The 27,257-nt window shown below is 50.2% G+C and overlaps 1 protein-coding gene across 13 annotated transcripts in view; it reads right to left on the bottom strand.

Annotated features, from left to right (window-relative positions):
* The window catches only part of NACC2 (NACC family member 2), a 92,268-nt gene that overhangs the window by 18,651 nt on the left and 46,360 nt on the right, over positions 1 to 27,257 (bottom strand). For 5 of the 13 annotated variants that reach the window (XM_080402208.1, XM_080402209.1, XM_080402206.1 and 2 more), the window contains one exon: positions 5,861 to 6,787. In XM_080402208.1, the coding sequence (XP_080258334.1) occupies positions 5,861 to 6,725 (865 nt within the window). In that variant the 5' untranslated portion in view covers positions 6,726 to 6,787. Of the gene's footprint in view, positions 1 to 5,860; positions 7,088 to 7,640; positions 9,039 to 13,639; positions 22,243 to 27,257 lie in introns of those variants that run through there. The other 8 variants (XM_080402202.1, XM_080402203.1, XM_080402205.1 and 5 more) reach the window with 8 other exon arrangements.

Genomic DNA, 27,257 nt, shown 5'->3' with positions numbered 1-27,257 from the left:
ATCCTGCCTTGCAGAAATTCTTTGCTTTTGAAGACATTTCGCTTCCTACACACGGAGCCATCGAGAAGTTTACATTTCTTCCTGTGAAATCAAATACTTCATAAAACAAGCTAAAATTCAGGCTAAAAAGACCAAGGGTAACTCAATCCCACTATTCTATTTTGGTTACATCTGTCCCTCTGGCTCGCTGTCTGTAAATCTCTTATTAAACACAGGCATGAATCATTTTTTGGACTTTGTTGCCGTTAAAGCACTAGCACAAATTCAACGATACTAAACAAAAACAACCAAAGATTTCGGCCTTTCAGTGCCACCTCAATTCAACAGATAGCCATCGGTTATGTAAAGAAGCAGGATACAAGAGACACTTTGGTCCCATGTTTTCAAAGAAAGCCCGTCTGTTTGGCCTTTATGCTCTGAAGAACAGGATAGTATTCGCTTCTAATTAATTTGTATCTTCAGAGAGCAGCGGCTCCTTCCCTTTGAATGAAAGGGCAAACAATGTGAAGTATTGTTTAATACAGTTTTGTTCTCGACCAAGAAAGGAGCCTACCAGCTAGCGGAGAGGGGCAGGAAATCATTACAGAGGAAGCAACGGGAGCTGCCAGCCAAACACTGGTATGTTTTATTTATTCAGATATGTGCTTTCATCCCAAACTTACATGGATGCTGCAGCTGGCAACAAGTGGTCCAGAACGGGAAATATCCCAGGTTTTCCGGCTGAAGCAGCAGCCTCAAACCAACTCACCGGTCCCCACTCTGAGGAAAACTGGAGTTGTGGGAATTAATCCATGGCTCCGGGTTTTGCGTGACACTAGGGACACGTGTCTTCGTTGTCCCTAAAACATACCATCCGGCTCAGAGGTACCATCCGGCCCAGGGGTCTGTTACATGTGCTGAGCCCACCATGGTTTTGGTGATGCCAAGACAGCTGCACATCTGCACATCCCACCCGAGGTGCCTGGGACCAGAGATGCTGAGCCCTGCACAGCTCCCACTGACCCTCATCGGTGATGGGCAACAAGGTGCTCCGGCAGGTGCTGAGGGGCTGGCAGCGCTGGGATTTTCTGGCCGCACACCTGGCACCAACCTTCACTTATTTCCTTAGTTCCCAACAATTCAAACACCAGGGCTTCAAAATTACTCGTGAACCCCCAGTTCTCACCAGTCTGGGTTCTCTGCTTCACCATTCACCACATATAAACTTCAACATACTCCCGTGGGTAAGCAACAACTTTTTTCCATTTTAGGAATGAGATACAGAAAGATCAGAGGGATGGTCCCTCACCCAAAAGTTAACATTTACAGAGCTCCAGCATGAAACTGCAAGTCACGAGCCCTGGTCCACCCTAAGGGTTGCAAAACCAGTTCTACCTGCTCCACCACCAGCCACCACGTATGCAAACGCATGGATAATTCTCCCCTTCGTTCTCTACATGGTGAGAAGTCTCTTTTCAAACAGCAATATTTTACAAACATTTTTATCCCATTAGCCTATTTTCCACTGGCAGTGGGATTACCCCAAAAATAGCATCCCTGCCCCAGCCCTGGCATCACCAGCATCCGCCTGTGTGTGTAAACCTGTACCACAGGGGACACACGCACGCACCACGGGACAGATATATGACATAGTCCCAATGAGGATAGTTTATGTTTTACAAATAGTACATTTATAACAACGTACTGGAATGCAGCGATTTGATTTGTGACCTATTTATACAGGGAGGTAATCTGGAATTAGTATAGTAAAAATATTACTGGTTTATAAATACCCCTATCTTGCCTTCGCTTCAGATCTCAGCCAGGAGTGAAACATCTGCCAGCCTAAAATTAAACATCTGTGTTTTACGGTGAGAAAACCGGGACTGGAAATTTAATGCCAAAAAAGGCCAGAGGCTGAGCACCCCTGGCGTGGGCTCTGCCTTCCTCCCGCTGCTCAGCACCACTGGTCCCCACGCAGGATGGGCGATGCTGGCGCCGGCCGTCTCCTGTCGGCACACTGGTTCTTCCAGCAGTAGGGCTGTTTGAAACCCTCAGCAAAAAGCCCAAGGAAAAGTGCTCTGGGGAATAAACAGGGCATCCTTGCTCGACCATATTATTTCCTACAAAAACGCCAGCTCTTTGCTGGCCAGCATCCCGCCGTGTGCAGCACTGTCGGACTGGCACCGCACGGCACTGGTCCTCGCAGGATCACACCGCTATTCCCGCGGTTAGAACAGCTACTTTATTACAGCTGCAATTATCAGGTGTCGCAAGCTGTGATTTACATCGTTGCAGCATGTCATTCCCAGGCTCAGTTCGGGATGCTGCACGGAGTCACTCATTATGGATTCTGGGTTGTTTCTTGCCCTCTTTCCTTACTGTCAGGAATCAGAGGCCAGGAGAGAAAACTATTCTCTCAGCTAATTACCACAACTATTCTATAATGGCTATTTTAGATGAATTTTTAATGAAGTGTGCTCTTGTCAGTTCAGGATTTCGTAACTTTCAAGTCCAGCCTTTACATTCCAGCCATTTGCTGCATAAAGATTTTTCCTCTCCCCTGCAAACTAGTGCAGCAGGAGCAGGGGAGGAGGACGGACCCTCGCGCAACTTCGCTTGCGCCTGTCAAAATTAAATTAACTGCATCTGCTAAGCAGCAAGCTGACTGACAAGAACGCGGTTCAGTGCAGAAAAACGCCGAGCATCTGCAAGTCCTGCTGAAACCCACTTCAGATCAGGCCCACGACGCTGTAATTAACAAGGATAAAAATACTTTGCTTTTGTTTAATATTTTCTGGAGTTGTGCGTTCTTCAGATCAGATGCTAGAAACCTCATTAAGTCTCACTCATGTCCTCAAGGCCCACATGTTCTCCAGCACCAGACCCAGTTATAAAATAAGGAGCCATTTTCCATGCTCGCAGCCTGCCGCAGCAGCAGGCGGGGACAGGGACGGCGGCGGTGACACCGCAGCCACCAAGCATGGCCAGCGGCTGGTGGGAGCTGAGGCACCTTCTCCTACATCCCTCTGCGAGCCGGTGCCCTGTCTACCAACACCTAAACCTCACCCTCCCATCAGTCCACATTTGAGACTGGGTTTATAAATTCATTTATCTGCTGCTCCTTTTGCAGGTCTGACATTTGTGGTGGTCCAGCACCCCAGTGCCACCACTGCAGGAGGCACATCGTGCAACCAGACCCCCTCTGCACCCCTCTTCCACCAGCAAACCCTTGGCCAAGGTGGTGATGTGCTCCTTGCCTCTCTGATCCCGGCTTTGCAGATGCATCCCTGATCCCAACTTTGGAGATTCACCACAGTACTGACTATAAAAAGGGGTGAACAAAAATAAATTCTAAAAAGTCTTGGGGCAAGAAGAGGCTTTGTGACCCCCACCCCCAGGCCTGGCAGGGTCCTGCTGAGCACCTTTCCCCTGCCCCGGCCTTGGGAGTGGTGGGTGATGCTCAAGGGAAGCAAAGAGCATCAGCCACCAGTGCCCTACCACATGCTCGCCAGCATTAGCTCAGTCAACACTTCATCTGGGAAATGAAAGAACAGAGAAAAAAGGAAGGAGGAAGGAAAAAAAAACCCCAACCCTCTGAAATTCAGGGCTTCATCTGCTGCGCTCTTCTTTGGCTTTGTTTTTGTTTTTATAAACGGGGCTCTTGGAAACGTTGGCAATCACTATTTTAAAGGGCTCCCCCCTCCCCCAGGCCTTTGTAAGGCTGTCGGGATCTACATGCCAGGAGCAGGATTAGCTGGCTTCTCTCTTCCATCTTATGGTTTTATTATTCTGCACCTTTTGAGGGTACAGTTTATCCCGAGTAATTAAAACACAGTTAGCTGTACAAGTCCAAACCATAATGGAATAGCTTAGGTTTTATTTTTTTTAATCTCTTTTTTGTGTGCCTTCTTTTGCAGGAAGCCTGATACTATAGCTGGCTTATTTAAAACAGGAAACTGCCTTGAAATGTGCTGGTGCGGACAAGGTATTTTAGCAGAAATGTGGTATATTACAGCCTTACAGCGGGGCTGGTGCTCCTGACCTGCCTCCTCCCTGCCTGGCCCCTGCCTCAGCATCACGACGTGGTTCAAGTCTTCCCCCTACAGAAACCAAGCAGGAAAACTTCACTGCGGGATGCCCGGCTCCAGTGCGAGGGCCGGACGGCTGCAGCATCTCCAGTGACATCCCAGAAAGCTGCTTGTATTTTCACTTTTCCCACCGGGATGACTCCTGCACCGCAAGAATTAGGTACAGCCTAATAGCTGCTGCCTGCGCCGTCCCGGGGCTGGCCCTGCCCTTGCCTCTTGAATTAATTTTGTTTTGTTACTGCCTGAACTGGTCCCGTGGCAGGGAAGGAAAACACCATGTCCAAGGGTATAATCCCATTGCTCTGAGGAATAACGCCGCGAGCCCTGGCGCCGACGGCAAACCCACATTACTCACAGCATGCTCTACAGCGGGGAAGCGCAAAGCAATATAAACCCAAAAGCGGTGTGCGGGAAAGCAGCCTGATTTCTGATCCGTCCAACCCCTCCCAGCTCCTGCTGGGTGGGCAGCCGTGGAGCACACCCTGACCTTGTCCCCATCCCCTGATCCCACTCCTCCTTGCCCACCCAGTATGGACCGCTGGGACCTGAAGCATGGCAGACAGAGGAGACAGGCTCTTCAGGCTCATTTTCAACAACTGGCTCATGCGCTTTTCTCAGCAAATATTTCTAATATTAAAATAGTAACACTGATTAGTACACTTTCCCCCTTTTGCACACAGCTTGGTAAAAACGCTTGGAAAATATTGCTTGTCTGCTTTTGACCTGGCAGAGGGACACACCAAGGGGACACCAGGCTCGATGGGATGGGATGGGATGGTGTGTGGGGATGAGCTCGTTCTCAGTATTAGGGAAAGCCTGGCTTTAAGTAACAGAAATGGTTGTATTTGTCAAATCGTCTCCCTCATTTAAGAATAAAATCAAACGGCTTTGAGGAAAGCATGCCAGCTCTTCAACAATTGAGAGTTAAATATTTGCAAAATTAGTCCAGCAATTTCAGCGCGGAACCATAGCAGGGAAAGTGGCTCCAGGCAGGAGGATGCTCCGTGCAGCCAGAGCAGGCGGGAAGATGTCCCTCCCTGGGGAGCGCCCATGGATCAAAGCTGCCACCACAGACACCTGCAGCTCCGACGGGGCAGCCGCTGTGCCAAAGCCGAGCCTCTGCACGCGATGCTGCGAGCTTCATCTGCGCGGGATGCAGGCACACCCGCAACCCAGCCGGGCACCTCCCCCTAGGGGGACCATATTTGTGATTTACATCATAAATAATGATTTATGTGATGTCTTTCTCCCTTCCTCCAAATGTCAGATGTTCATGACACTTACAAAATTTTTATTCTAAAAAGCCAGGACAGAAGGAATGTGCCTTGCACCTTGCTGAAGACTAACTCACAGACCAACCACCTAAGCGCCACTGGGCCGGCAAGGGCTGATGCTTCCCTCCCCACAGGGGACTGTCCCTCCTGGACAACCCATGGCAGGGGAGCTCAGCCACCACCACGGGATGGGTGTCACCACCCCACGGCTCCCATAACCACCAGGCTCCTCACGGCAGCCTCAGCCAAAAAGCAAAGGGCTAAGCCAGCCCTGGCGGCTGACACAGCCTCTCGCCTGAAGACTGGGGACACAGCCCAGCAGGGAGGACCTGCCCCTGCCACACCTGAACACCAGCACAAGCTCACCACGTGCATCACTTTCCGCACCGTGCTACATAAATAAACTAAACGAAGCCCCCGAAGACAAAAACTAGACGCACAAGCCCCAAACTACCCGTGTCGGCTGGAGAAGGACCAAGGAGAGCAGAAAACCCAAGATGAGAGACCATCCATTACCAGAGTAGCCTCCGGAGGACTTGATGTACATCTGCCCATACTGCTCCTCCACCATGGTGTCATATGCCTCGTCGTCCTCCTCGTCCTCCTCATTGTGGTAGGAGGTGGGGCTGTCGGTGGTGGGAATGCTGCTGGCGCTGGGGCTCGTCCGCTCCCCCTGCGAGTACTGGACCTGCTGGACGTTGGGGATGAGAGTGGCCAGGTTGGGCATCCCATAGTAGGAGACGCGGGAGAGCTTCAGGGGTCCCGTGTTGGGGCCGCCGCCGCCAGCCCCCTCGCGGGTGCCGGGCTCGAGGGGCCGCTTGCCGGGCAGGCCGGGCAGGGCAGCCGCCTGCAGCTCCAGGTTCTCGTGTTTGACACGCGTGAGGAGCGGGATGGGCATGGAGGGGGACATGACGTAGGGCGCCGAGGCCGACTGCAGCTGGTTGCAGGGGCTCTGCGGCTCCGAGCTGGGGTCTTCGATCATGGTGGTCTGAGAGTCACAGTGGGGAGAGCTGACCTTGAACATCAAGTCCGTCCCTTTCTCCACGATGTGCTGGATCTGCAGGAAGCCTGCCGTGTACATCACCACCAGCTGCTCGCTCGCCGCCATGGTCAGCTTCCCGGTGTAGCAGAAGGAGAGGATCTGCTGGAAGCAAGCGGGGGGGACAGTACCCGGCAGCTCAAAGGCGTTTTTGCTGTTCCCACTGAACAAGTCTCGGAAGTAGAGGCTGCTGGCGGCCAGGACCGCCCGGTGCGCCTTGAAGGCTTGGCCCTTCACCACGATGGAGACATCGCAGTACAGCCCCAGCAGCCGCTGCTCGTTCAGGCAGCCCAGAACGGTGTTCCCGAAGTTGGGAATCTCTATGTGCAACATCTGCGACATGGCTCAGGATCGGCTGGAGCTCCTCAGACATTCAATGCAGGAATATCCAAAGTAGGGCACATCTGAAAAACGGAGAAGGCAGGGAGAAAGGCACAGCGTTTTTAGACAGTTCACCAAAGCAGGCAGAAGCAGAGGAACCCACCTCACCCGACATCAAAGGCTCAACGCTAAGCTCGCAGAGCCGTGCGGAAAAGCGATCACTTATAAAAATTACTTATCGATGTTTTCAAACGACGTAGGAAACGCGACTGGCGGATGGCAAAGGATATTCCAAAAACGCGAGTATTTTCTTCAAGTTGCGGTCTGTTTAAATAAGCACCGCTGATTTATTCCCCCGAGGGTTTTACTTTATGCAGGAAAACCTGAACGGTAATGGGAGAGGAGTGAACAGTAAAGCAAACGTAAGATAGTCAGACAGATCTCGGGTGGCATTATATAAGAAACACAACAACCAGCAGCTATGTTGAAACTACAGAAAAGATATTTATAAAACAATGTGCCGTTCTGCCTGAAATAAATACAGGATTCTGCCCAAGTGACAGCTCCCAGGAAAAAAGCACTTTGAAAAGCAATCTTCCCATTTGCACCAGAAAGAGGGAGCATTTCAACAGTTAAACCCCTTCTCAACAGATTTATCCTCCAACAAAACGAGGCTTATCTCCAAATTAAGCCAGATATTTGAGCCCCAATAAAACAAACCAACGTGCCGCAGCAGCCGCCTACCAAGTTGGCTTCTTCATTTCTCCCCTAGACCCAAAGCGGGGCAGGGGGAGCCTCAGCCCAGCCCACTGCCCCCGCCCCCAGCCCACCGCCTCCGGTTGGGGGCTACCATCCCAGCGGTACCCAGGACCCTCCGGGCAACCTCCCAGGGAAGGGGCTCAAGGCGACGGCTCCAGCTGCGCATCCCCGTGGTACCTTTGGGCCATGGGGATAATTCTGCCCTTCACCCAGCCGGTGATGCCTTGTGTTCAGAGGGACCTGGCGTGCAGACCCCCTGTGCCGGCGGAGCAGGGAGCGTCAGTGCAGCCCGTGCACCGAAACTCCAGCGAAGCAAATCACTGCGGATTCACCGGGAGCCCAAACCCCCCCGGCCCCCCTCCCCAAGCTCCACGCAAGACTCCAGGAGATTTCCAAATCCCGTTTGCCTTCAATACCACTGAAGAAAAACTATGGTTAACTAGTCGTGAAAGCTGGTAAGAACAATATTAAATAAATTAAAAAAAAAGTTTATCTGCGAAAGATTAAAAAAAAAAAAAAAAAATCACTGAAAAGAAAATAATAACCCACAAAGAGCGGCTCTGTTCCCATTGCTGGGGAAAAAAAAAAAAAAAAAAAAAAAAAAAGTCCTATCTGCAAGGCCACGGGGTAACAGGAAGAAAAGGGAACACACTCGGAGCCAATTTAATTGTATCTGCATGGTCAAAAAAAATTCTTCCGAGCAAGGAAGTTCCCGGTCCCCTCGCTTGGCAGGGAGCGAACGTACCTTCAGCAGCCCCCGTCCCCAGCCGCTCGCCGGAGGGGCTCTGCGTCCCCCGTAGCGCCCCGCTATACGCAGCGAGGAGGGAAAAAAAAAAATATATATAGTATCAAACCCTGGGTTTGTATCTGCTGTAGCTCAAGCTTTTACCAAGTCAAATCTCCCCGGCAGCGCACAGCATCTAAATGAATAGGCCGGATGCAGATTAACATTCAGGCTGCTCTCTGCAATGAATAGAGCCCTTTGATTAGGGACCTGAAGTAAATGCCAGTTTCAAACCGAAGCTTTAAAAACAGAGAAATATCAGTGCCAGAGGAATGCTCTCAGTGTTGGTACAAGACAGACTTTTGATGAGTCACTGCAATGCAAACAAAGATGGCAGAAATACTGTACTGTATGCTGATGAAATGCTTAGTGGTGCCACGGCAACTGAGACAGGTTTTAAATTTATAGTGCAGTTTTGCATATGAATTACGCTGTAAACTGCCTCCCCTGCCATCTAGTACATCCAGAGTGTCAAAGCATTTAAACTATTCCAAACAGTCTGCAGAGCTGGCACTGCTGCTGGTTAACTCCTGCGGCCGGGAGGAAGGCGCAGGGCGGGGGCGGCCAGCATACCCCAGCATCCTCCAGTAGCCCCCCAGCATCCCCCCAGAATCCGCATCACCCCGCATCCCCCTGCATCCCACCCCAGGGGCTCCCCAAAAACCACCCGCCCAAAAGGACAGCTTTGGGAATGCCCAAATCTGCCCCGAATAAAGGTGCTCCTTGGGCAGCCACGGTCCTGATTGCTGCCCCCCCCCAGCCCCCTCACCCCACCCCTACAAGAAAGCCTTTCAAAAGCAGGAAAAATGTTTACCCCTTGGGGAAAGCTTCTTTCAGTCTGTGGCTGAATCCACTAAAAGCAAATCCATTTGCTTAAGTAATGAAATCCTAGTCACATTGTCTCCTGGATTCAGATTTTAAATTACCTTCGCATTTATTGAGCATGTTTGGTGCTTTTTTCTGGGAAAGAGGGTGGGGCCTCACTTTGCTTACTTCTCTCTTGCCCAGAGCATTTTTTATTTCTCCTCTTGGTCTCGGATTTGTTTCAATAGCTCTGCTTGGATGGTCACACACAGTTAAAATTTAGGAGATTAGAGGTGAAGCCATCCTTAGAGAAGGATAACAGTAGGGAGTGCAGACAGATGGGGCTGGTGATGCTCCATCATGCTCCTCCGCTTCCACCGCCCAAAGAGATGTTTGGTGCAGTAAGTTCAACTCCACAGCAGCAAACTGCTGTCACCCCGAGCGCCCGGAGCTGGCTGTCTTCCCCTGCTTGTCCAGCACCCAGCACTAACACCTCTGCTCTGCACCCCACAGGACCTGCAGCATCCTGGTGCCTGGATGCTCCCAGCCAAGGACCGCTGGGAGCTCCACGCGTTGGAAGCGCTCAACGGGCTCATCCAAACCCCGTGTCAGGTCAGTGGGATCTCTGCCTGTGTCGAGGAGGAGGTTAAGGCACCGAGAGGAGACCAAGGTGACATCCTGCGAGGAGGTCAGCGGTGACACCAAGACAGCCAAGCCCAAGAACTCTTCCACCCATGACACCGCTAATCTCTGCTGGGGAAGGAAAGGAGTCAGCCCTGGCAAATGCAGATTCACTCTGGGTCTGTGAAAATTACTGAAAAAAATCTTATTTTACAGAAATAAAACTTCACCGCTCAGGCACCTGAAGGAAGCCTCATCCACGGTGATGGCAGACCATGGGTGGAGGGGGATCTCCTCCTCTTTTCTTCCAGCTCTCTTAGACCTAGAGGAGAGACCAGGGGGCCACTGGAGGGGGTCTCCTTGGACCCGCTCCCAACGCTCTGCCTTGGAGAAACCCGGCAGGGCAGGATGCATGGGACCAGCCAAGGACAGCTTGGGAGTGCAGAACAAACCAACTTAAAACAGATATCAATTATTAATGTTGCTTAGAATTTGCTCTATAAACAAGCCAGGCGTGCCAGGAGGAACCCATGTCTCTCTCTAAAACCACCAAAATTGTGCCGGTTCGGGGTATGCTTAAGCCAGAGAGAAGCAGCAGAGTGCCCCGGCCTAGCAAATTATCCACAGATTTCATGTAAAACCTCCATGAGACACCAGAGATGCTCCCCACAACTCATCCTGCCCAAGGTACGTCTGCCACGGGACTGCAGCCTGGCCTGACCGCCCCAAAGGGATCCCATCCCCAACATCGCATCACCCCAGCTCCTGTGGCCTCTCCACCGATTCCAGCAGATTTTGTAGCTGCTGGTCACAACATGGCCAAGCTTGCCGGTGGCACTTGCTGATGATCTAAACCTCCAGTTCTCCTGGAGAAAAAAGGTCCTGAAATGTGCTCACAGAGAAATGGTGGGGGGAAAAAAAAAACCCAAACCCAAAACCAAACCACGTTTGGTCTAGAAAGAGCATCAAGGAACAGGAACAGAGCTGTACCACCAAGCGGCAAAGCCCAAAGCACTTCAGTAAACCATAGCCCAGGACTGCTGGATTTTTGCTTCCTCCTCCTTCCTCTGCCTTTTTATGACCAGAATATAGGTCATAACCCGAACTCATCAACAAGCCAAATCCCCTCAAAAATCCCAGAAATAAAAGCAGGCAGTCTTGATAGCAAGGAGAACCCACTCACCACCAGACCCGCACAGCCCCTAAAAACAACAGCACCAAAACATTACCGTGACTGAACAGCAAATGCAACAACACTTGATAATGTCTAACTTAAAAATCTCCTCTATGAAATACGATTTTATTATTTTTTAAAAAAAATACAACACCAAGCAACTTTTGAATGGTTTAGAATGGCTTCAGCCCATCTGACGCGGGAAGAGCCTCGCTGCAGGAAAAATGACCTTAGCAATTACAGATGTAAACTGTATTTTGCAATCTCGTCCCCCAAGCTGAGCTGCATCCCAGGGTGCAGGAGGAGCCCCCAGCACCATTGCCACCCAAAAAAACCCCAGTCCCCTTCAGGCTGCCATGTCCTACAGGTGACAGATCATCAGATGGACACCTCCTGCCAAAGGAGAAAACTTGAACAAGACCAGATTAATACCAGCCACCACCCCCACCCTGATTATTTAAGATACGTGACCATTCCAGCAAAACATCATTTTCTTTTCTAATGGCATCCTCTTTCCCCAGCTCCTGGATGTAGCAGGACCATTTGTACATGCCTACGTGATTTTTGTAAAGTCATAGCCTTTGTCCCAAGATGTTCACAAAAAAAGCAGCCGTTATTTGACACGACTTCCGCGGGAGTTTGAGAATTCTCAGTTTCTGCCTTCACGTGCTTTGGGGAAGAAAAAGCAGGTTTGCTCTTTCCCAAACTATTTTCCTGCTCTGAGGCCTCAAAGGTCGGGGCGAGGCAACAACAACAAAGGGAAAAAGCATCGACCTCGAATAAGATGCTGGCATCAGAGCTCCCCTGGGAGTAATCAAAAATAATTAGATAATGTATTTAAACTGTTGGGGTTTTTTCTTAGCCAACGTATAATGAGACTTGGAGGCTTCACCCCCTCACTCCCCCCCAAAATAACACACAAAGCCAAGCCCCCAAAGCCGCAGGTTTCCGGCTGGAAGGTGCGCGGGGCAGCAGCTGGGGCCGGGACAAAGGCTGCGGGACCCTCCGGGGGTGGGAAACAAAAGTAGCCGAGGGCTGTCACCCCCACCCAGCCAAAGCCCCTCAAAAGAAAAGAGCTGAAAAGTCCTGCCCTTGAAGGCCCCAAAGGGTCAAAGGAAACTTCCCTTTCTTCTGTAAATGAGGAGAGAGGGGGAAAATCCCACCCCTGGATTTGAGGCTGGCAGGGGGGTGTCACCTAGCCGGCTAGGGGCTCCCCAAAACCCCCTGGCCACCCCAGGGAACAGGGCTGCCACCCGCCTAGCTCTTGCTACAGCTTTTTGTCAGGGTCCCCCCACCTTTGAATGACAAGCAAATGCAATTTTTACATAAGCCCAAAGGAAAACACGCAACAGCTAACTGCAAAACTCGCTGGCGAAGTACCATTCCCCGAGCACGGAGCTGCTGTGACGCCTTAAATAAAATAAAAGAGTTAAATAAAGTCAAAATAAAGTCAAATAAAAGGCGCTTCAGGTCTAGGCTGTGCATACCCCCTCCATGCACCACAGGTCAAGGTGTTCAGGGAACCGAGGAGCAAAACCAGACAAGTCTTTGCACCCCCCCACCCCAAAAAGGAGCATCCCCTCGCCTGTGCCGGGGAAGGGAGAGGGGCTGGGGCAGTGCGTGGAACGCTGCGATCGCCCCACGGTTTAATGCCGGTCTTCGGCAGGGCAAAGAAAACAAGGTTAAGTTCGGTAATCAAATGACAAGTCACAGCGAGACTCCTCTTCTCTCCTGCAGCATTTGTTTCTGCGGCTCCGAAGTATTTATTTTTGAAATGCTGCAAGTGGCAAGCAGCGAGCGGTGCTAGCGTACCCTATTTTTAGCGTGGCAGTCGGTGGCAATGGGTGAAAGAAGATTATTTCTGCCTTATTAAGACAGCAGAAACTGAATTTGCAAATATTACTAAGTAACACAAGCAAGGCACACGCAGCAGACATGCAGCACGCAGCTCCGTTCGCTTTATAATCCAAAAAATTTGCACGGAAAGTAAAGACCTGGAGGCTCGTGCAGGGAACGGGGTTGGAGGGGAAAGATGGAAAAGTGAATTAAATTAATGCTGATGATGCAGCCCAGCCGGCGCGTGCAGGCAGGGCAGCCTGGGGATGGGGTGCCGGCAGCAATGCTGGGGGGGACCCTGGCACTGGTGGCAGCTCTGTCCTGCTGCAAGGTGAGTCACCAGCAGACTGGGCGCACCACCGCCGCTCGAGGTCACCCACCCGGCAGGCTGCTGCCTCCAAAAAGTGCCGTCATTCAGCCAAGGCGAAGTGTGTTATTGCCATTATTATTTAATTAGGTCCGTGTCGTCCCCCCCCCCCCCCCCCCCCCTTATCTATCACTGATTTTAAGAGCTCTCAAAGCAAAGAGAAGCAAAAATAGAAATTGCAACATTTTAGATTCTTTTTTTTTTTTTCAGCTTGCTGCAAGGAAAAGGGGAAGGGAGAGACATGGATAAAAAAAAATTACAATTATTCTGCAGAATTTCATTTTTTGCAACCTACTAAAAAAACTCCAGACCCCAACTTAAGTTACATCCATCGGAAAGCACACAGCACCCCATCACCATGCCTTCTGCAACGCATGCATTGCCTGCATCCCATCGCAAACGTTAATTCACATCCGTAACACATCAAAAAGACAAGTGCCATGCTGAATTGTATTCTCCTCGCTCCTAGTACACAACAGCAGAGCTAGCAATATATAACATGCATGACTCAGTTCTACCAGCGTGCCACTACGGAACAGAAAGCCTTAAAATAAAGTAAATATCTTAAAAGGTCAATTAAAAAAGCTTACAAAACATCAGACGCTGCTTCTTGCTAGAGCTCATTACCTAGTATGGTGGAGCTGCCTGTGTGTTTTTTTTCTTGTTGAAGTTAGTCTGTGAGTCAGCATTAACACACATGAGAACATCAGGAATACTGCCTAGTTCTGATGCAATGGAGGTTGTTAAAAAAAAAAAAAAAAAAAAAAAAAAAAAAAGAAGAAATCACGCTCGGTTTGGACAGGAGCCTGTAATTCAATTGCCTTTACTTTTCAATTACTGCATAGCCTACCCTGACCAACCTGCAGAGGGGAAGGAAACTTTGCTTACATCTCTGTCTTAAAATTAATGACTTTTACTTTTGGCTACAGCTTATTCTCCCTGCTTTAAGAAAAAAAAAAAAAAAGTAGGCATAATATAATTAACCCTTCAAGGGCAGCTGAGTCCTTGCAGCAACCCGGATCTTCATGTTTTTGCAGAAATTTCAAGACTGGAAAACGCTACTGCCAAAAAGTTCTGGCGAAGGAAGACATTTATACATTAAACTTTTAATACTCTATAAAGTGAAGCTACAATTGCATCTGAGCTTGATCCTTAATGGAAATATAAGCTTGCAGAAAGGGAAAGTTACAGACTGCAGAAATTTAACTCTGTAGTTCTAGAAGCAAATACTAGATTGCACAGGATGTTTTGCAAAACTGAGCTTTCTGATCTTTGACCAAAAAAACTGAGAAACCGAGAGTCTGTGACGTGAGGTGGTCACCTCAGCCTGCTGCCCACTCTCCCCAGGCTGACAGGGCAAAGCAGATAATCTGCATTTTTCCAACATGGCATTAATTGCCTGCACTTCAGCAAACAAGCCTATCTCTCCCCTCTTCCCGGGGTGGGGTGGTGGTGGGGAAACCCCTGCAGACTCATCCCCGACTCCCAGCATCAAGGCGGGAAGTTCAGGAGACCAGACCCTGACTTTTCATTTCTGCCTTCTCTGCTCCTGCAACAAAACCCTCCACTGGTCCGACAAATCCTGCCCAAAGCTTCAGGATGGGACTACTTCTGTAACATGCCATAAAACGCCCACAGACAATGCTGCAGCCCTGAGTATTTATATATATATGATAGCAGAATATAGAATAATAGGTCAATCTATTATATATGATATTTTTTAATATATATATATAAAAGATATATGCTCAAGTACATCTTTGGAGCCAACACCAACACCTTACAGGTTCTGTGCTGCTGTGCCACAGCTGACCAGCCACGTCCCCGGGAGTGCCTCGCTGATGCACAGCCCCAGCTAAAGCACATATGTGGCTCGGATCTGGGGGTTTTACGGAGGTGCAAGCCTCGTGCAGCAGAGGACGGGTAGAGGTTGAAAGTAAGAAAGTCTCCCCAGCGTTCAGGACATGCTTCAGACACGTGCTGCAAACACCGAGCTGGTCCCATGCCAATGAACACCAACTGACACCCCCCAACCCCCCCCACCCCCCCCCAAAAAAAAAGGTATAGCTAATGCCTATGGATTAATAATCCAGTGGATCACAAGCATACTCTAAATCCCTGTTTAGTTTGCTGGTTCTTTCTATGAGGTAGGCACAAGCACTATAAAATTATTATATTTTTTAAATACACAAGTACAAATAGTTATTAATGCTCATTAACCAACAAGGCAACCCCCTGAAATTAGAGATCAATCACTTCTGCTGCCTCCCTCGCATGCAAGGGTCTGTCTCAAACCAGTATGAGCCTGGTGGGGTTTTTTTTCTTAAGCATGTGGGATACTTGAATACAGATGAATTGAGTTTTAAAGGAAAAAAAACCCCAAGCAGCAACTTCTGGGCCAAGTTCTTGTGTGCCAAACTTTTCAACTGCCACAGCACAGCTCGACAGTGTTTCAAAAGAATTTAAGCACTGTTTTGAATACTGCTGACAATCTTCCTCATCAAAATTTGTAATTTAAATACCTCAAATCTGAAAAGCACGCTCCCTGGGGCAGGCTCCATTCTCCCTCCCCACCGCCCACCCTCCCCAAGCCCCATTCGGCACAAAACCCGTGGCTTTCCATATCTGCCTGGCTTTCCCCCCACCTCCCACAGCCCCCCAGCATCGCCCCCCAGGGGCCCCCGTGCTTGGGCAGAACCTTGTTCCTCGGATTACCCGTGGATGAAACCTCTGCGCGTGCTGCAGCGCCCCAAAACGCCGTTATTTTCCTCTTTTACAACCACAATGCTACTTTGGGGACAAAACTATTCACTGGTTTAGAGATAAACCCGTGCTAACCAGGCTGCCCTATGGCAAGAAGGGGTTAATCCCAGAGGCCCCACTTCCCAACCCTCTGCTACCCAGCAGCTAAGACGTTCCCTTTCGGATGTGTCAATAAACCCCAAAATAATTTTCTGTCAATAAGGCTAATTGGAGAGGAAGGGCAAAATTAATTTCTGGGGGCTGTATGTGATGTTCCAGGCAGCAGCTCCATTTTGGCAGGAGCGTGTTTAAGATTCCCTCCCAGTGCTGCAAAGCACCTTGAAAGGTCGACGAGCGCTTTCATATTCTCAGATCCATCTACAACGCTGCAGCAGATGAAACGGATTGACCTAGACGAGAACTGAAACACTCTCTGTGAAATAATCCATCAACACCCTTCGCCAGCCGCAGCCGCCTTTGTCATGGGCACGCTTGGAAATCGCACCTACCTATTGCAGCCGATCCGGGGCTCGACGGGTTTTAAATCACGGCCCCATTCTCCTGGGATGTAACCGAACACGGCATCGATAGCTGCAGAGCCGCGGAGACGGCACACAACATAAAATACCTCCATATTAAAGTGTGTGCAAAGCCTGTGCCCATTACCGAACTCATTAAAGACAGTGATACTTTGTAACATACTCTAATCTTTAATATTCATAGCTTGCTTCATTTGCATATCATGCCATAAATAGTTGAAGCAGAGGTAAAACACAAAGCGCTCTACTTGCATTTCTAATTATGCCTAAAATCAAATGTAAATCACAACACATCCAAGACACTGAAAATATTAAATTTGCTGTCTCTCCGTTAAAAATCTTTTTTTTTTTTTTTTTAAAAATAAACCACAACAAAAAACAAAACACACACGCACAAACCCAATTATTTTTAAAAAGAAAAATCAAAGGGGCTTATAGGTGTGTGTAGCAGGGAGGATGCTGTTTTAAGTGGGGGGTTCACACATCCGAGCCCCAGCAACGGACCCCAGCCGTAGCCCCTGGGGCCAGCGCTGGCACCGGCTCATCTCCCAAACTCCTAAAAAACCTGCATTTCCCACCGTGCTGTGCTGCAGCTGCTCATTTAACCTTGGTCTTTGAAGAAACAACAGGAGCCTGTTCCTCGGGGGCAGCTGGGAAAGCTGATCTCCAGCGAAGGAGGTAAATTTGAAGCATCAGCTTGAATGTGAACTCCTGCCACGGTGCTGGGCTGGCTGGAGCGCGGTGCTTCGGCATCGCGAGCTGGCGCAGCAGGGGAAGCGGTCCCGGGGCTGGGAGCTGCCAAATCCCCAGGTTTCATGAGAAAAGAGGTGTCCTGGGGTGCCCGCACTCAGCAGCTCCCTGTTCCAGAGGGAAACAGGTGATTTCTGCTCACAAGTACCCAAACTGTGCCCAGGTGGCACGGGGCATTTTTTTCTGCTCTGCTTTTTCCTGAAACATGGAAGAGCCCTCAGAACCGGGAGCTGCCCCGCGGCACCCACTGACATCCATCCCATGGAAAAGGCTCGAGGTGCCACCCAACTGCCAGCAATGCTATCGGATGGAAAGGCTGGGCTTTCCAGAGCCGGGTGCCCTCCGGACACATCCCTGACATTATCCCTTACAATAAAGAGCCACAGCAAATCTACCTGCCTCCTCCAGAGAATGTACTGGGGAACTGGGTGGTGTCATTAACAGCTCGTGGGATTTCAGCCCCCGTGACCCCGGAGGAATGGCTCCACAACAACTCCCATTCCAGGAAAAGCGCGGTTCTGGTGCGGCACAGGATGAGGAGCCAGGCTGCACTGGAGCGGGTTGGCAGCAGAGATGAGACCTGGTGTCCTCCCCTGTACAACTGAATTAACCACACTTCCCCCACTTCACAGAGGCATCCCAGAACCCAATATCTGTAAAGCAACTTGGTATCCTCGGGTGAAAAGTGTTATTAGTACATTACGGCCAATGGCATAAATAATTCCCCTTTAACAAGCTTGCTTCTGCATCAGGCACCGGGGTCCTCTTGATTTCACGAAACTCAATCACCACCACGTGAAAATGCCCATTTTTAGTTCAAGAGCACTGGCAGGGGCACAGTGTGAGCTCGCACCCACACGCTGCTCCCCACAGGGTGGGTTCCTCAGCCCATGACCCACAGGACCTGCTGCAACCCCAACTCAACCCTGGCCCTGCTGCCACATGCCTGCCCTTCCCCATGCCAAGACATCACCCCTTGCCCACTGCACCGATCCAACACACTGCTGCTGCTGAACCTTCCTCCTCTTCATCCATCTCCCCGCTCCTCCTCTTCATGTCCCAACAAGCTACTAGCAACAGAGGGGCACAACTTTCACGGTACTCAAAATAAAATAAAGTTTAATGGATTTCTGTCCAAAGATTTAATTAAAATTATCTAAATTTTGCAAAAGTAGGACACAAATTGCACATCTGGGGAAGCCGTAAGGCGCCCGTGCCCAGCAGAGGAACGCGGAGCGAGGCAGGCTCGCTGCCACACAGCGCGGCCAGCATCCTTTCCCACTTACCTTCCCTTTACCGCTGGGATTCCAGCTGCATAAACCCACTACATCTTAATGAAAGGCTTTTGTGGGTGGCTGTCCCCAGGGAAAAATACATTTTTAAGTCACCTGAACCAAGACTGATTTTGAAGAAAAAGCCAGCTAAGTATCACCAAAGGGAGCCGGGCACCCGCCAGTCACCCCGGCTGGGAGTGCGGCTCCAAGCCATCGCCTCTCCCTTATTAGATTTTTCCCATTTTTCAAAAAGCTTAAAGAGACTTCTGAGAATGCAAAGCTGAAAGGAAAAAAAAACCCAAAACCAACTGTTTATCATCGCCATGTTCTGCTCCTACTTGTACACCAGGTTTCCAGTGTCCTCAAATCCCATCAGTAAGTGGGTCCAGGGATTTATGTGAGGGTCCCCCCATGCTCTTGTCCTCCCCTGGTGCTACAGCTCATCCTGCCCCTTTCCAGATCTGTGTCCAGCTCAACAACAATATCGCATCAGTTCTATTAAAGAGCTGAAAAATCTTTTTTGCAATATCGACTTCCAAAGAATTCCAAGACATCCTTAAATTTAACCCCAAAAGGTGAGTGTTTGCTCCGTCCCCCAGCCCGTGCCGAGGGAGAAGTGAAAGCGAGCTGCTCACAGCCTGCAAAGCTTTTCTGCTGTTCGTATGTACCCTGGCATCTTGCCCGGACCTATTTTTAAGCCCATTTACTAGAAATCCCACAAATTAAAGGAAATACGGATAATGTTGTAAGAATCCTTTGGGCCAAATAAAAGCTACACATAATTTTCCTTGTGCATCAGAGTAAGATCCTTAACCACAAAAACCAGATTTCCCCAAAGCTCTTTTGCAACAGCAAGAGAATCTTGTTTTGTAAAAAGTTGCTTTGATTCACTCCTGGATTACAGGGAGCGCAGCAGACACCACTGCCTCCCGGCCAAACCAGGAGAGGTGATTACTGTTATGAAACAGAAAGGTGTTAGGAGAACACAAATAAATTAAACATCTCTAGCTCTGGAATGGTGACTATTAATGACAGCAAAGCGTGCAGAAAGCGCTCATGGAGAGAGGCTGCAGGATGTAGGTTATTGGGTTTTTTTCCTTTTTCCTCTGCAGAGTAGACTGTGGCATGTTTTTAATTTCTAGCTTCTTTCAAACGGTGTGTTCACAGTGCTCATGAAGGGCCAACGTGCTGAAAAGCCTCCTCCAGCACCCTGCTGTCCTGGGCAAATTCCTGCTTGGTGCACCCCAATCCCACCTTCTCCCAGCTCCGAGAAACCCTGATAATCTGGCTTTGACAAACCATCAAATCAGAAGACCACCAAACTCATGTCACTTGTCCTCATGCCAAATCCTGACCTGTTCCAGGCAGGACAGTCACCACAGAATCCCTTCTCCATCCTCTCCAGCCCCCATCCCTAACTGCATCCCAGTACCACGGCGGGGCTGGGGGTCCCGCCCCCCCAGGACAGGGACAGACAGGATGATGCCAACACAAACTGTGCATCATGCCAGCCACGGTGATGGGCCTCCACACCATCTCCTTGGGGATTTTATATAAAACAGTGATTTCATGCAAAAATAAATCTGAGTTCTGTATCTCTGTATTTATATAGTTACAGTGGGGTCTCGTGAGGTGAGCACAAGGGAGGGGCAGTGCAGGAAAGAACTGATGGGTCCTTCTGCAGGGAGCTCACCCACCACCCTGGAAATCTCCATCCTGGGTGAGTGGTACCCGCGGCTGGAGGCAGAAGCCCCCCATTGGGTGTCAGCCCCCCGTTTCCCACGGGCACCCCTCACCTGCCGCCACAGGGAATGGGGAAGGGGCAATCGGCTCCGACAGCCCTTCCCCTCCACGCACTCCCCAGCTGGAGGGGGCTGTCCCTTCCCTTTCACCCCTTCCTCACATCGCCTGAAGGAGCATCCCACTGCAGCATCTTCTGCTGTTGGGAAGGACAGAGAGAGCTGCTGGTTTAATACAGCATCCGCAATTTTAACTATGCAAAAGACTCCATCGTGCTAAATAAACTCCAGTAACAGCTCTCGTATTTCGGTAGGATTGAAAAGACACTAGCAACCAGACACAGGTTTCAATAAAATTCAGAAGACAAGCAGAAACAGCCCCAAAACACAACAGTAAAAGGCTGCATTTGTGGTTAGTCCTTGCAGGGAGGGGATGAAGGGAAGGTGCGTCCTTCCCAACAGCAATAAAGCGAAGCAAAGCAATCATCATCAAACCCGGCTCCCCCTTCGCTCTCATGCATCCCCAGCAGTCACTTAAAATGTCTTCCTCGCAAACATTTCAGCGTCCTTTTAAAAAGAAAAATAATTGTACCAGGGTATAATCACTTCTCTCCTACAAATGCACAGATCCAAACAGTTAAACACGCAACTTCGGGAACTTTCCCAAGATATATTTGTTTTGCATGGAAAACAAATGTTTGGGTTTTTTTTCCTGCCTGGGAAAAATATTTAAGCACTAAGTTTGTGAAGCCAAGTTCATTTATTCCTGGTTTACGTTGCTGCTCATGGCGATGTGGTGCTGGCTGATGTCACGAGCCCCCGGCCCACGGCTGTGCTGGCACGTGGCCCCAGGAACACTGGCCTGGAAAATGGTTTTCTCTGTGGCACGGGATGGCAGGACGTGTCGAAGGATGACACTGCGGCCACCCTTCCCTGAAAGCCGGAGGTTTCCCTCCCAGCCCCGCCGGCTGCAGTTCATTGCCATCACACTCCTCAAAACAGTAAAAGTCTTTTCACAGCGATGCTCTTAGAAATAGCAACACTTGATTTGCATTTCCCTGTGCACCTGCCTTTCTTACGGAATTCCTGGCCTCACTGTGTGCAGACAAACTCCTCCTTGTCCCCGCAGCTCCAAGCATCTTCCACCTCCGCCGGCCCTGGGTGGGACCAGAAAGCTGAGGCAGCAGCGGGGAGCAGTCCTGCAGCTGGGATGCCGGCGGGGAGATGGGGGACAGGCAGCTGTCCCCACCGAGGTGGCAGTGAGGTACACGGTGCTGCCGTTGCCGTACAGAGCAGCAGGACTCATTGCACAGATATTACTGAACACAAACCAGCCCCGTTTCTCAGGCCAGGTTCTGCTTTCACCTGCACCAGTACCTTTGGCAGATGCAGTTCAGAAGCGCATGAATACACCTCCCCTGCATCCCTCGCCGCCTGCCGTGCGGTGCCCTGCTCCCGGGGAGCCGGTGGGGATGCAGAGCAGGAGGCAGCAGTGGCAGCACGGGGCGCTGACAGCCACCTCGCTTGCCCCCAAATTGGGGAACCCGGAGAACAAGCCTTGGTCCTTCACTGGGGACTGACGTAGGAGCAGGCATGGGAAAAAGCCCCCCCTGGGGCCAAGTACCACGTGCACGTGAGAACCTGGGGGGCACCAAAGGGTACCCCTGCAGCAGCATCCCCGAAGCACAGCCGGGTGGCAGCTGCCCCAGGCAGCCCCTCAGCACCCAGACACCCACCTTCCCAGGACAAAACAAGGGAATATGGCCTGTAAGGACTTTCCATGCTGAGAAAGAGCTTCCACATGCGAGCTGGGACCCCGCCCCAAGGTCCCTGCCCTGGGAGCAGAGATTGGTTTGCATGCCGGCAGCCCTCCCCTTCCTGCGCAACAGCCCTTTTCCCAATTCCTATGAACTGGGAATGACAGACAATCCTGTTCTCCCAGGGAGCTCTCTGCCAGGGAATTCCTGCTTATTTCTAAGAAGGGCTCGTTCTGGCCTGCCCCTGAGCAACACCAGCCTTTCGTCAATTAAAAGACGATAAGAGAGATCTGTTCAGCCCCGGATCTCAATTACTTGCTCAGACACCTGGAGACTTTTCACACCAGCCACCAGGTCCTTCAGCTTTTTGCAGCAACACAGCAAGTGATTTGCCTCTATTTTTGCCTGTATTTTTGAAAAAATCTTTCTGGCCAGTTAAACCAGAACCATCACGATTGCGAAATCCAGGAAATTTGCTGCAACGCTCTGTAACACTCGCAAGGCAATTAGCCAAAACCTCACAAAAGTAAGCTTTTTTTGCCACACCATTCTAACCACCGAGCATTAACCCATTTTCTTAGGAAACAACATCTGCTGAAATAACTTCCTAATCTAGGAGCAGGCATGGAAAAGAAGCCGCTGCAGTCTCTCCAGCCCACAGTAAACTGAATTTTCAAGAAGAGTTGTCCCACTCAGAGGGTACCGACTCGCCCCAGCTGAGCAAATGGCTCCTTACACAGACCCTCTCCCCAGAATATTTATTATCTGGTCAGGAACAGTAGCATCAAAGGTTTCCCTGCAGCACCGATACACTTAAGAGACGGTGCTTCCCCATAGGAGCCCATGGCAGAGGCGATGGTGGAGCAGCCTGGGGTGCTTTGGCGCAGGAATTTCCACCCCTGAACCCAACTGTCGTGGGGTCTGAGATCCTTGGAGCTACACCCTATAGCTGTAGGAATAAATCACGGCACAGGCAGGAGAGCTCCTGGGTAATCATTGGTAAGAATAAAGAAACCACTGGGCAATAAAGCAACCATTTCCACTCCCTACCCCTGCATTTACACAGCTTTTCTTCCTGGGAAGATGTCAACATACAGCAAAAATTAAGCTTCATGATTTGCCCTAGGAAACAGTTCTCACAGATAAACTGAGGCAGAGCATGATAATGTAACCAACGTTACACAGTGAACCAGCACTGGCAGGCAGAAGACAAAAATCACGCTCGATACTTTTCCCTACTTCAGATTAAAACAGCAGCTCTGCTTCTGTGCTATTTGTTATAACTCATTCTCTCCCTTATTCTCTATCCCTGCTTTCTCCCCCATCCTGAAAAACCAATAAAATAAAATAAAAAGCTTCCTTTTGGGAATGCAGCATTAATAATACTGCTACCATCTGTTGATAAGTCCAACGACCTGCACAGGGAGGGAAGAGGCTGCAAAGCTGAAAGGGAGTCAAGTGTTTGCATGGTTTTATTGAGAAATGAAATCCAGCTTTAAACACAGTAAATCGGAGACTATTCTGAATCACCTCTTGAATTTTTTAATGCTACTCCTGGGAGCACTGAAGGTAAATATGTTAATTTGACTTCAATCATGGTGCAGGAAAAAAAAAAGCACAGTGTATTAGTTTAGGGTACCAAGTCTTAAAACTATTCATGCATTTCTGCATATTTTATACTCAGCAAATAAAGTTCCAAGGTTCTATAAGGAGGCTGCAAAATTATTCTGAGTAAGCAATAATGAGGTGTGCATTATATAAGGCTGATACTAATGGTAATCTATTATTAAAATTTAAGAGTTATAGCAGCTACATTGCAAACAGTCCTACAGCACTTTTTCTTCCCTAGGAAGGGAAAGCAGCAGCTGGAGAGGGAGGCTGGCGAGACAGTGGGTTTTGTACGCGGTGCACGGGGTAATGCTCCCCGACCGGGTGTTGCACCCCAGGTCCTTGGGGTCATCGCTCTGATGTCTCTAGTGAGCTCCCCCGCAGTGTAGCACCACCGCCCGCTCAGGCACCGTCACGAGCCACGGCAGGTTCATATTCCCAGCGTGTTTAATTCTCTGCCTGATGTTTCAGCGTAAAGGATCTCCTAAAATGCACCGGGCATTAAAAAATTAACAGGGTTTCAAGTTTGTATGCTGCAGCGATCCTCAGGGCTATCTTGATGCTTGATTTCTGCTGCGATACCCCACTTAGGCTGCAAGGAGGCCAGGAATGTGGCCCAGTAAAACCCAATCTGCTTCTCCTACCTGCCAAATCCCCTCCAGAAGTCCAAGAAAAGCAGCATCACAACATCCCGGTCGGATACATGACCCACGTCAGTATTCAAACACATCAAGGGAAGAGCGCGGCACTGCATCGCATCCTAGTGATGCCCACCAAGCTCAAGCACTTTGCTTGGTGCTGGTGTGAGCTAGACCTGCTGTGTCCCGCTCAGATGTTGTCCTGGGAACCGGCCACTCTCCCCAAGGGGGAACCGCTGGGTGCTGTGGGACCCGTCCCCGGCACCTCTCAGCACTGCTGTGAGAGAAACAAATGGCAAACACACACACCCCCAACCCCCCGAGTTTGGCTTATCTTCCTCCTTCCTACATCTTTTGGTGAGAATCAAAAGGAGTCTCTGGGGGCTGTAAATCTGTATCTGACAAACCCATACAGAAATAGGCACATCGGCGAGGGCCCAGGCGCTGCAGCAGCGCTGGGCATCTCCACATTTTAACCTGTTATAGCTCTGTCTCGCAGGGTTCACAGACCCCAAACACATGCTGGGAACTGGGTGGTCTTGCTGCCATCACCTGTCCCTTGGAGGAACCCCCCCTTCGGTTTGCATGAAATGCAAAATTCAATTTTTGCTACATTTCAGAGTGTATTGCTAGTGTACAGCCAAGTTCTTTTTTTCAAATGAAATTTTTCAGTGAATTTAGATCCCAAAGGCAGTGTTCTGCCCAAACCAAAGGATAATAAAGCATAATAATTTCAGGAGAAACAAACTTACTCTGAGACCTTTCTGCACAGAAAAGGATCTCAAACAGCGACGAGCTCTTTGCTCTCCAGGCTGGATGGGACACTGGGGAGCAAACCAAAGCAGAAAGGATGGAGGGGGCACAGAGCGAGTCGGCATTTGCTGGGTGTTTACAGCATCCACCTGCTCTGTCGGCCCATTCCCTGCCGTATCACCACCTACCTGGGCTGAAGGAGTTAACAACCCTTCTGGGATGGCGTAACAGGAGACCAGAGTTAGTCATCTAGGCATGACCTGATCGGTATGAACCGGGAGCCGGCGTGTGAATGAAGTTGCCTTGGAGATGCAGCCAAAACCAATGACCAGATATTAACTTTTCACAACGGGGCTGCCAAGGGAGGCAGAACATGCAAAACCAGCAGGACGACAGTTTCCAGCCAAAGGCGGGCGCATCCGGATACAATAGGAAGGACCCCCAAGCCCACCCCCACCCCACCCCCCGAGAAGTTAAACCCCACATGTCTTTGCTCAGGAGGCAGGAGAAATTGCCCCTTGCAAAGCCAAGCGGGCCAAGAAGGGCTAGCAACAGAACCCTGATCTTGGACGTTATGGGGGTGGATAAGTGACGCCTGGATGCAAGATGCTGTCTGCCCTTGGTCTAATTTTAAAGTTGATATTAAAGACACCGGCACCCAGCTCCTTACTTTTTTCTGGAAGCAGCTTCATAAGCAGAAAAAAACAGCTATGGGCACCTTACACAATGAGATGTCATTAAACAAAACCAGTAGCAAGTCATTCAAAGGCTGGGCTGGCGAAGGATTAACGTGTCAGCAGACATCCCCTGCCCAGCCCCCCGTGCTTTACCTCCGCTTCCCAAGGCAGTTTTGGAGGTGGAAGAGCAGGATGGGGTGGCTGCTCCAGCCGCCTGCTGGGCTCCTCCGCTGGCACCCGGCATGGTCACTCGCCAGGAGGAAACTCGGCTTCAGGCAGAGGTTTCTCCATCTCAGCTCAGAGCCAGGCAGCTTCCTACGGGGCATCTCTCCCACCCTGCTTCCCAAGGGAACTGGGCGAGGTGGACAGCGGCGACCACCCAGGCTGCACCAGCAAGAGCATCCACGGAAGCCCACGGATGAAGAGCACGATCAAAGCTCCGCTCCCCTGGACCTCACCTCCCTCCAGCCTCACCGCAGCACTGACCCAGGCAAAGAAGCTGCTTTTCAGCCACGAGAAGGCTTGCGGTGCCTGAGATGAATCGGTGCATCGCCCACCCCTCCCTGGGCAAACACTGCCTGCCGCTGGAGGACACACACCACCAGGGGGGCACCCCCCACACCACCCCACTTTCCAACCCAAAGCCTGACCCCGAAGAGGAAGGTGCTTTTCAGGCTCTACCTCACCCTGGCTCACCCAGGGAATGACTTACGGGGGGACAGGATGCGGGAGAGCCGTGATCCCCCCATCACTGCTGCGCTGGCCGTGGAACCCAGCCCCCCCGCCCCCCCACCCCATGGACGGGCTGTAACACTGCTCCACAGGCTGCCTGGGCCACCACGGAGCCCAGCAGCGCCCGCCACCTCTCTCGAGAGGAACGTGAGATGAAATGGACACATTTGTATTAAAGCCTGAAATGCAGAAAGCTCCCCGCTCCCATCCGCATGCCAGCCCCTTGATATTTTTTCCCAGAAGGAAAAACAGAAGATGCTTTCCATAAGCAGACGATTTCAGCAGCTAATTTTACCATCACTTATGGTCGACTTTATGACTAAGATTTCATGCTGACTATATTAATCCTGTCAAATTTCAGAGTGAGAGAGAAATGATACTGTATATTTTATGGCTGCAATAACTTCTAAGCCATTAGACATGCATGCTGACATGAAAGTAATCAAATTGATTTTTTTCCTATTACAATGAAGAACTTTGTATGAGCAAATAGTCTTTCTGGCACAGGAACGAAACCCCAAGAAGCCTGCACTTGCTCAGGAAATTAGGAAATCGCCACGAGCCATCGTTCAGAAATTTGGCTATTCTGCTTACTCACACGCTCTTGTCACCAAAGCTGGAAGGAACACGCTACAGTCAACCAAACGATTGACAAGAGCCAACGCCAGGGATAACTGGAGGTTCCTGAAGCAATGTTAAATATTGCAGACGTTGCCGTTAAGTGCTTTTCCAGCGTTAAAGGCTGCACCGAGCCTTTGCTAACCCACCCAGCCCCTCGCACGGGACAGCAGCTTGCTGGCCACTTCTCCAGGCGTTGGGTGTACAAGCCAGAAGAGGTCAGAAAAAGTTGTTTAGAGGGCTTCTCAGCAAGTCCTGAAGACCTCGAAGCACTAACAGATACACTAGAGGTGCCGAGCTGATGGACTTAAGCCCTGTGAGCACATTGAGGCAGCAGGACATGAGAAAGCCCAATGCCAGGAGGCCAGCTGAGAAAACCAG

Source organism: Falco punctatus, assembly GCF_963210335.1.
Source record: "Falco punctatus genome assembly, chromosome: 9".
NCBI classification, from domain to species: Eukaryota; Metazoa; Chordata; class Aves; order Falconiformes; family Falconidae; genus Falco; species Falco punctatus.
Note: the sequence above shows the minus strand (reverse complement) of the source record. Positions and strands in the feature narration are given on the sequence as shown.